This window comes from Brachycentrus maculatus, unplaced genomic scaffold (assembly GCF_059751285.1).
Source record: "Brachycentrus maculatus isolate JH-2025_06_01 unplaced genomic scaffold, ASM5975128v1 h1tg000826l, whole genome shotgun sequence".
In the NCBI taxonomy this organism is placed as follows: domain Eukaryota; kingdom Metazoa; phylum Arthropoda; class Insecta; order Trichoptera; family Brachycentridae; genus Brachycentrus; species Brachycentrus maculatus.
The window spans coordinates 31,681-42,575 of record NW_028281554.1 but is presented as its reverse complement, the minus strand read 5'-3'; the positions used below and the strand labels follow the sequence as shown (position 1 = coordinate 42,575).

Genomic DNA, 10,895 nt, shown 5'->3' with positions numbered 1-10,895 from the left:
ACACACTAATTGTGTTTTACTTGAATATATGTATATGTTATTTATTGATTTGGCGTTTAATTTGTAGAACTCCATTTTAATTTATGTTTTAATTTTAAATCAAACACAGATTTTTAGTAGACTCTTAGTAGGCAAACTTAGTAGACTCAAAAAATCTGTGTTTGATTTAAAATTAAAACATAAATATGTACATCTATTACACAAAATCTATTTTTCTTTCAAATTATTTCCATAGATGTCAGAAGTGTAAAGAATTGTGAACCTAAACCGATTGTGATGTTCCAGAGAAATTGTCGTTTGAAATTCGGGTACCGCGCTGGCACAAATTGTGTGCGAAACGTGTGCTGGGCATTATCAGCGTGACACAGACTGTGTGCCATGTGTAAATTCTCAACTATTTCTCTGGAACTAAAACTAATATACTATTTTTGGTGTTTTTTTTTTGCTTAACAGAAAATAATGAATAATTAGATATGTTGATAAAGTGCTGATTTCATTTAGGTACATTTTTTTCCATTTTTGAACCACTTCAATGATTCTCGTGATTACAATCAAAATGTTTGATCTTGTATAAAGAAATTAGTTGCAAGTATGTACAAAACGATATTTAATTGTGCATTTATTTTAAAACATTAAGGCATTTTTTGTATATTAATTTATATATATATATATATATATATATATATATATATATATATATATATATATATATATATATATATATATATATACTATTGTCCGCCTCCGCAGTGTAATGGTCAGCACGCTCGGCTACCGCTCTGGAGGTCCCGGGCTCGATTCCCAGGTGGGATCAAATAAATATTAGTGATTTTTTCAATGTAATATTTATTCAATATTACCCTGGACTGGTACCAGAAGCGGAAGGCTGATCATCTTTCCTTCATGTGTAAACGATCAAGGTAACACTGCGTCTATATGAAGCAGTGCCCTATGCACCATTGGGGTGCAGATAAGGGTTTTATATTATATATTATATATATATATATATATATATATATATATATATATATATATATATATATATATATATAAATAATAAAACCCTTATCCGCACCCCAATGATGCATAGGGCACTGCGTCATATAAACGCAGTGTTATCTCGATCGTTTACACATGAAGGAAAGGTGATCAGCCCTCCGCTTCAAGTACCAGTCCAGGGTAATAATATTGAATAAATATTACAGTGAAAAAATCACTTATATTTATTTTACCCCCCTTGGGAATCGAACCCGGGACCTTCAGAACGGTAGCCGAGCGTGCTGACCATTACACTACAGAGGCGGATATATATATATATATATATATATATATATATTATATATGTATATTACTGTTATTCCATCCATATTATATTATGATGTAGTTTATATTATTACAAATAGACTCAAGTGATATTAATAAATGTATGGCTAAAAAAATTAATAAATTTAATAAACCCAAAACAATTATTTATTTTATTTTTGTATCCTTATTAGCGGAGGGCTGATCACCTTTCCTTTATGTGTTTACGATCAAGATAACACTGTGTTTATATGATGCAGTGCCCTATGCACCATTGGGGTGCGGATAAGGGTTAGAGATCCTTATTACCTGTACCGTAAAACGGGGCTACTTGAACTTCGATGTGTTACTTGTACCCAGTACAAAAAAAAATATTTCGATTGTGGTATTGATCGAAGTATCGTGACAATAAGTGTCACCTGTCAGGGTAACAATGAATCATGTCAATACGTTCATTATTGTAGACCAAATACAGATCTTAATAATTTTTTTGTACTGGGCTCAAGTAAAACATCAAAGTTCAAGTAGCGCCGTTCTATGGTACTGTAGTTACCTTACTTTATTAGCTGTACCATGTGCTACTGTAGCCCAGTCTGTTCAAATGGAAAGAATGAAAATACAAAGCATATATTTCATGATTTTTTAATTTCATTAATCATTTTATTTTTGTACCCTTATTATAAAAATTTTGAAAATAAAGCCTTAGAAGTTAATACGTCGTAGTTTATTTGTTTATTTACTCAGCTGTGACTCAATCTGTTAAAATGGAACAGAAAAAAAATTGAGGGCATACATTTCTTTTCAATTTAATTCAATCATTTATTTAAATTTAGTACCCTTATTTCATGACGTATGGAATCAAAGTAGAGAGGACACCGTTGCCATAAAAAACGCGCTTAGAGTGTCAAAAATGTAGACTAAGAAGCACATCAGGCAAGAGTCTTCGAGATAGAATAAGAAATGTCAGGATGAGGGAAATATGCGAGATCGAAGATGTCGTTAGGTGGGGAAAGCAACGAAGGAGACAATGGTATGCGCATGTGAGGAGAATGGAACCATCCAGACTCACCCACATCGCACTGTGCGGCCAACCCCATGGTAGACGACTCCCGGGCAGACCGCCAAAGGGATGGGTTGATAGCTGGGATTCGACATTGCAGGAGGCTAATCCCTTGTTAAAACAGGCTACAAGGCCTACAAGATGAAGAAGAAGAAGAAGAACCTTATTTCAATAATTTTAATAATTGGACTTATTTATTTATTACAGCGGACCGCGAGCTGCTGTGCCTCAGTTTGTTGAAATGGAAAGAAAGAAAATAAAAAGCGTGCATTTCTAATATGCTTCACAAAGCTTGTTAACCTGTCAACTGGGCGGGACGCATAAATACGTCAAACGTAAACAATATCGGGTACAGGTAGGACATATGAATACGTCCTTGAAATATATGTTTATTATATTAGTAATGGTCAGCACGCTCAGCTACCGTTCTGGAGGTCCCGGGTTTGATTCCCAAGGGGGGTAAAATAAATATAAGTGATTTTTTCACTGTCATATTTATTCATTATTACCCTGGACTGGTACCTGAAGCGGAGGGCTGATCACCTTTCCTTCATTTGTAAACGATCAAGATAACACTGCGTTTATATGACGCAGTGCCCTATGCACCATTGGGGTGCGGATAAGGGTTTTATTATTATTATTATATTATATATATGGACATATATTTTTCCAACAACAAAGGTATTAGTCATACATACATGTCTCGACATGAATTTAAAACACGGAGTGAATCAGTATTCGCGTCCGTTACAAGTTACGCAATTGGACAGTGGACCGCCCGGTTAACAGGTTAAGGAGTAAAAAATATTAAAAACCTATGAAACAGCGATGCAAAGCGGTCCAAGGCGAGTGAAGTTGGAAATAGGAGCAGAGAAGACTGATAAAAACATGGCATGATCAGGTATTTCAAATACTTGAGCATGGTCACATCAGGAGTCGGAATAATAGTCGGGTATGTATGAGGAGATGCATGAATATGGAAGAGGCGAAAATTGTTTGCAAAGACAGTGGTGTGGCGTTCTATACTCTCTGCCTACCCCTGCATAATGGTTTATTTATTTTAAGTTTTAACATCCATATTTTTAGTTACGATGTATGATAGATCGCTCAAAAAACTAGATTTTTCAGGAGATCGTTTTTTAAGTTTAAAAATATAATAAAATGTATTAAAAATAAATATCAAGCCACTGATTGAACTTTTCACTGTGCAACAGATCTTTTTAAGTAAAACCTGGATGTTTTTTCTCCATTTTAAAAATATTTAGTACAATTTTCAAAACATAATCAAACAATACCTTTTCTTCAAAATGCGAAAACAACTCTTTCTGCCCTGTAGCAGGTAAATATGTATTAAGTTGAAAATATGTCGCTTTTGCTGGGATACATTACATTTTCTGGGCTTGAAAATTGACTATTTTTGATTTATGACGTTGTTGAAAGGAGTGAGCTAGATGTTCGAATGGTGAAAGAAGGAAAGAACTCAAGGCTGAGATAAGCATTATCGATAAAATTAAGAAAGTTGTGTTGAAATGGTTTGGACAAGTGGAACGAATGATTGAAGAAAGAAAGGTAAAACAAATTTATGAGGTGAATGTAGTTGGAAAAAGGAGCAAAGGAAAACCGAGGAAAACTTGGCACGATCAGGTATGTCAAATACTGAAAGCGGCCGGGTCAGGAGTCAAAATAATCGGCGGGTATGAATAAGTACATGATTATTTTATTATAATTAAACACTTGAATATACTACTTTAAAGTGGTTAATTTAAGTGTTTAATTTTAATAAAATAATCATGTCATTCCACAAAGTTAATGCCGAATCAATAAATAATATAATAAGTACATGCATGTATGTGAAAAAGAGCAAGGATTGTTTGCAAAGACACATTGGTATGGCATTCTATTCCGTCTGCCAACCCCTGTGGCGAAGCGGCGTGATGGCTTGTTAGTTAGTTTGGGAATCAAACTGGTGACCTTCAGCACGATAGCCGAACGCGCTAACCACCACTCTATGAAGACGGATAAAAATTTATGTTTATCCCATTGGAAAACGTTTGGTTCCTGTGCTACACATGGGAGCTGGCGTTGACTTGAAAATTGGATTCAAAAATGTTTCCGGAATAACGTTTTGTGATGGGTTCGAATTGTCCAAAGAAGGAATAGTTCCAGAATTATCGGGATACTGGTTAAATGTTGCAGATTCATTTGGTAATGTATCGTAACTTGCTTTTCCAAAACCATTATAGTTGACGCTTTGGATATTTGGTATAACTTCTTGCGTTTGTTGAATTGAATTCGTATTTTGAGCTGAAACAAACAAAAATTTAAATATAATAAAGTCGAGTGATAGGAGAAAGCTATTTGATCTGATTAACTTAAACAAAAATTTAAAAAACAATATTATAGACTTCATTATTATTTGTTGTTAAAAAGTTGTTACTAACGTATTGTTGTCGGGCGGTTTTTTTATCAACCCCAACCCCGACCCTCAGCATACTAATCACAAGTAGCCGCAACACCCAATTCCCATCTGTACAATGTTTGCAGGCGTCTCTCGCGCTCTACCTAAAGTAAGCAAATAGAACGCTCGCAAGCGCCTCCCGCTCTCTACCAACAGTATGGAAAAGGACCCTAATTATACTCTGGCAGTCTGCCGCCCGACCCTCAGTATACTAATCACAAGTAGCCGCAACACCCAATTCCCATCTGTACAATGTTTGCAGGCGTCTCTCGCGCTCTACCTAAAGTAAGCAAATAGAACGCTCGCAAGTGTCTCCCGCTCTCTACCAACAGTATGGAAAAGGACCCTAATTATACTCTGGCAGTCTGCCGCCCAACTCTCAGTATATTAATCACAAGTAGCCGCAACACCCAATTCCCATCTGTACAATGTGTGCAGGCGTCTCTCGCGCTCTACCTAAAGTAAGCAAATAGAACGCTTGCAATCGTCTCCCGCTCTCTACCAACAGTATTTAAAACATGCCTTTAAGCGTTTCCCGTAAACAATATGTTAAATCAGTTTTTGATTTGATCGTCCATGTCTATTAACACATTTCACACAATTATCAAATCCCATCACCTGCGGACCGGGCTGATGACGACTGCTGGTGACGGCGTTTGATAATTGTGTTTATGTAGTTAAGACCTTAACAAAGAGATTGGTACATAATATTCATAAAAAACATTTCATAATTTCTTCTTTTCTGACTTTGAAAGGAGGCCAGCGCAGAAGGTAAAAATACCCTTCCCGTCCTTAAGCATCAATCCACCCAACGGGTAGAAATACCTTTCCCGTCCTTAGTGTGTTAATTTTGTTTACCTGGGTAAATAAAACCTTGTTGCCACTGTCCATTGTAGAAAAATATGGGATTTTCGGTCTGTTGGTTCATCTGATTTGGTTGTATCAGCCCAGGATTCACATAAATTGGTTGTTGGACCGATACTGATCCTGTATTGGTGTGTACTGCATTAGGTAGGCCTTGATTTGAGCTTGCAATGTATCTTTGAGCACTGTACTCTCCATTAGCAGGTATGAATGACATCATGTCGGGTTTTTGTGTGGATATTACTGGATGAGATGAATCATATTTTACGTCGAAAGAATCATAGTGTTGGAAGTGTTGGGCTAGAAAAAAAACAATATGGTCTTCATACATATAATTATAAAATTGTTCAAAGGTTCTCTAAGACGGTTTAGTTATGTGAATAGAATAGTTTTTTTAAAATAATATTTACTAGTTGAATAAAAAAATCTCCTTGCCTATTATGTACAAGGATTTATATCATATTCAGTTTATATTTCTTAAAAATAATTGTGAATGTCTATAGTTAATAATAAATTAATATGGTTGATCCCTAAAAGCAATACAATAGAGACAATGGATTCAATATCTTATATCAATCAAGATTTGTCACACAGTTCATTTATTTGTCTAATTCATCTTGTCAAATTTTATGTCAGGATGCCTCAGAAACTCGGTGTGGAGAAACAAACACATGAGAATAGAAAGTAAAATGAAAATATACAAAACATGTGTTCGACCAATAGCCACTTGTGGGATTGAGGCAACAGCAGATACTTAACCGGAAACACATTGCGAGACCGAGTAAGAAATACCGACATCCGGAGCATGTGTGAGACGGAGGATATCGTGAGGTGGGGACGACAACGAAGGCAATACTGGAATGAACATATAAACAGAATGTCAGAAGACATACTTCCACGTATCGCCCTTCAAGGTAACCCTTGTTCCCCAGCAGTTCCCCAGGCAGACCTCCGAAAAGATGGAAAGCTGGGAGTCAACATCCCAAGAGTGATATGCGGAGGCACAAACCGATCCCTAGGATCTACATAAAGAAGAAGAAGAAGAAGAATGTATTTTCTAAATAAGACCCCACTAAATCTGATAAATCTTTATGCCCTATTGCCTCGTCAATATTTGCCAACTATAGAATAGTTAGAACTGTATATATCGAAGTGTAGGACCAAGAGTCTATAAGGCATGGTTGACTGGAAGCTAGGACTGTATGCCAGGGTTAAGAATGGAGAAGACAGAAGGAATTTGCAGCTGAGATAGGTATAGTTGGGAAGATCTAGGGTGTCAAAGATGGTTTGGTCAGACGGAAAAAACAGTTAGAGCCATATATATGGTAGAGTAGACCTGAGTTTCTACATAACAAGTATGAGTAGAAGCTAGAACTGTATAGGATGGCCTGAATAAGGTATGAAGAAATCAGAAGAAACACATTAGATGGACTCTCTCAAAAGTCTATAAAAGATATATTGAGAATGCTAATTTGTGAGAGGCATTCAATTCAATTCAATTTTATTAAACAAAAAAAAAATTATATATACATAACAAACAATATTCAAGGCGTATATATTAAAAGTAAGCAAGAAGACTTAAATGTGATATTGTTCAACATAGCGGTAGCTCTTCCTACAGGCATAACCATCGACAGGTTGATCCTGTGTATAGTAATATGAAACAATCTATGTCGATGCTGTCTTAGGTAACTATCGGGAACATACAGACCAATGTTTCGGATAATTTCAGGATTATCAATCATACCGCGCAACAATTGATAAAAATGCGTAATCAAATACACATTCCTTTTAGTCTCTAAAGTATTGTAGCCAAGCATATCCTGGAGAAACTCGGTTGGGTAGAGCCAAGGATAATACTCTCATGTAGAGATACCTCAGAAACTTCTTTTGAATAGTCCTGTATAAAACATAGATGACATTGTATGGTTCTTACGGGGAATAAGATTGCCACTGTAGCCTGCTTATGTGGGATAATTTTGAAGATAATAAGGGCAGGGAATCTTAAAACATAATTATTATTTCTCATTCTTACCTTTTCTCTGATTCCTTACAATAAGATCCCTTAACGGACTTCCATCTGCTATGTTTATAGCCAATAGTAGAAAAATGAAGCACGCCTGAAAAGTTTAATGTTATTTTCTGTTTTGTTAGTTTAAACCAGGCCTGGCCAACCCAAATAGCATCCCGGGCCGCATCCATGACTTAAAAATTTCCCAAGGACCGCATACAGACATTAGAATTTTTTTATAACAACGAATTTCATACTTATTGATTTTTGTAAGTACGTATTATAAATATTTTGAATGCGGAGGTAATCAGAAAACATAACTAAGACCAAATTATATAGATTGCCCAGAGCTTTTATCACTGATTAATTTTAGAGTCCCGGGAGCACAGACCAGAAACAAAAATTTATTCAAAATCCCAAAAATGCACACCAAGTCCTACCAAAATTCATTTTTAAACGGAGCCTGCGATATGTGCAATGTAATGCTTAATGAAATATACGTCAATAATGTTTCTTTTAATATGTTTGAGACAAATATTGTTGATGTCTATTTGACTAGTTGATAAAGAAAAATTGTATTATTTGATAAAAACACGTAATAATAATAATAATAATAAAACCCTTATCCGCACCCCAATGGTGCATAGGGCACTGCTTCATATGAACACAGTGTTATCTTGATCGTTTACACACGAAGGAAAGGTGATCAGCCCTCCGCTTCAGGTACCAGTCCAGGGTAATATTGAATAAATATTACAGTGAAAAAATCACTTATATTTATTTGACCCCCCTGGGAATCGAACCCGGGACCTCCAGAACGGTAACCGAGCGTGCTGACCATTACACTACAGAGGCGGACACTTAATGTCAGTTCATTATATAGTTATACTTTTACAACATTTTGAGTGTGTCCAAATACTTGTTCACAAAATCTGGATTATCTCCAATTACAAGAGTTATTTTCATATTATTCTTTGATATCTCATCAAAGATGAAGAAGAATATGGAAATAATATATAATAATATAGAATAATATATAATATAAGCCTATGACGGTCGTAAGCCCCGTAAATGCCCAGACTTCCATATTCTTCTTCATCTTTGATGAGATGTCAAAAAATAATATGTTATACTTTTACGTAAATTACAGTTTATTTTTATTTTTAGATTACTTAAGTGAAAACCTCTAATTGGAATGTTATTTTATTAAATTATGTTATTTTTGTTAAATATTCTGTTGGTTTTCCAATAAATAAGTTGTTTTATTTTGACATTCCTATATACTCATTCATTTCATCACATTTTTTCTGTTTTCTTTCATTTTACAATCCATCCTTGGTACATTCTCAACTAAAAAAATCAATCCACTTATTCATAATATTAAAAATATTCAAATCATACCTGATTCATAGCTAAATAAAACATTTAAAATATATATATATATTAATAGACACTGACACTTCACCTACATGTCGCAATTGATGATACTATTTGCAAATTATATAATATATAATTATATTTTTGTTTGGAAATTGACGGCTCAGAAATGAATTACACAAACTCAATTTTAAATCAATTAATTAAAATTATTGTTCTTCTTTCTTCAATATTTTTTTTATTATTTTTAATTGAAGTTTTACTTGGTACTACTACTAAATACTACCATCACGCCGTTTCTCAGCAGGGGTAGGCAGAGAGGATGGAACTCACTCTTCTGTCCTGACATACACTCCTCGCCTCCTTCACATCCATACATCTAGTCATACATGTCCTCCGATTACGCAGACTTTTATTATTAGGTAAATATTAAGTTTTAATATGCCGCTTTTGCTGGGATATTGCACATTTTCTGGGCATTCCGAAAAACATCCACAACTAAAAATTGCTAATTTTTTTTATATATGACGTTGTAGAAAGGAGTGAGTGATATATGTATATAAAAGTAGAATTCAATCCAATAACCATGTTTAATTTTGGATATGTTTCAAACCCTTATCCGCACCCCGATGGTGCATAGGGCACTGCATTATACAAACGCAGTGTTATATTAATCGCTTACACATGAAGGAAAGGTGATCAGCCCTCCGCTTCAGGTACCAGTCCAGGGTACTATTGAATAAATATTACAGTGAAAAAAATCACTTAAATTTATTTGACCCCCCCTGGGAATCGAACCCAGGACCTCCAGAACAGTAGCCGAGCGTGCTGACCATTACACTATGGAGGCAGACAACTATGGATATATTACCCAACAAAAAATAGTAATTAATTTATATATTACTACCATTTGGCCTGGACATATATCTGTTTCTTTTCATTCCATATATTACTCGGAATTATTGTGATAACATTTGACCCATAAAGGAAGATAATTAAAAATAATAATATGTTAAAATAATAATCCATTTTTCAGAGAGAATACAATGCCACACCAATCTATCTTTGCAAACAATCTTAGCTTCTTCTACATTCATGTGTTTCTTTATACATAAGACCTATCAGCATTATTATTATTATTGATTCCTTCTCTGTCCAAGCGGCCAGACTATGGAATGAATTACCTCTCCGCGTAAACAAATGCACCTTCTGTTATAACTTTTAAGAAACGTCTGAGACATTACTATTCATCATTAGAATCCTAACTGTCCATCAAACCTCCTCCCTCTACCTCCTTCCCTAAACTCCTTTCTTCCTTTGCCCTCCTTATTATCATCTTTTGTAATTTATGTTTTTTTAAATGTCAATTTGTAATTTATGTTTATTTAAATGTTCAAGTACTATCTACCCTCTGATTGCAAACAGCTTTATATGGCATCAAACGTTTTGACCAATATCTATTTTTAATGAAGAGCCGCTTAGGCTTACAGAAATAGTATGAAATTTAAATATTTTAGTAAATAAAGGAATTTATATATAGGTAAAAATATATTTATAAATATATAGGTAAAAATTAATGTTTAATAATAATAATAATAATAAAAACCCTTATCCGCACCCCAATGGTGCATAGATACAAACGCAGTGTTATCTTGATCGTTTACACATGAAGGAAAGGTGATCAGCCCTCCGCATTAGGTACCAGTCCAGGGTAATATTGAATAAATAGTGCAGTGAAAAAATCACTTAAATTTATTTTACCCCACCCCCTGGGAATCGAACCCGGGACCTCCAGAACGGTAGCCGAGCGTGCTGACCATTAC

General features: G+C 34.8%; 1 protein-coding gene across 1 annotated transcript; it reads right to left on the bottom strand.

Moving 5' to 3' along the window:
- Positions 1–1,927: 1,927 nt before the first annotated feature.
- On the bottom strand, positions 1,928–9,193 carry LOC148300112 (uncharacterized). Its single transcript, XM_088275241.1, has 4 exons — positions 9,097–9,193; positions 7,720–7,804; positions 5,679–5,984; positions 1,928–4,666 (listed from the first exon to the last, which is right to left on the bottom strand). Exons 1-4 carry the CDS (start codon positions 9,118–9,120, stop codon positions 4,395–4,397), a joined length of 687 nt encoding a protein of 228 aa, XP_088131367.1. The 5' UTR covers positions 9,121–9,193; the 3' UTR covers positions 1,928–4,394.
- Positions 9,194–10,895: the final 1,702 nt, after the last annotated feature.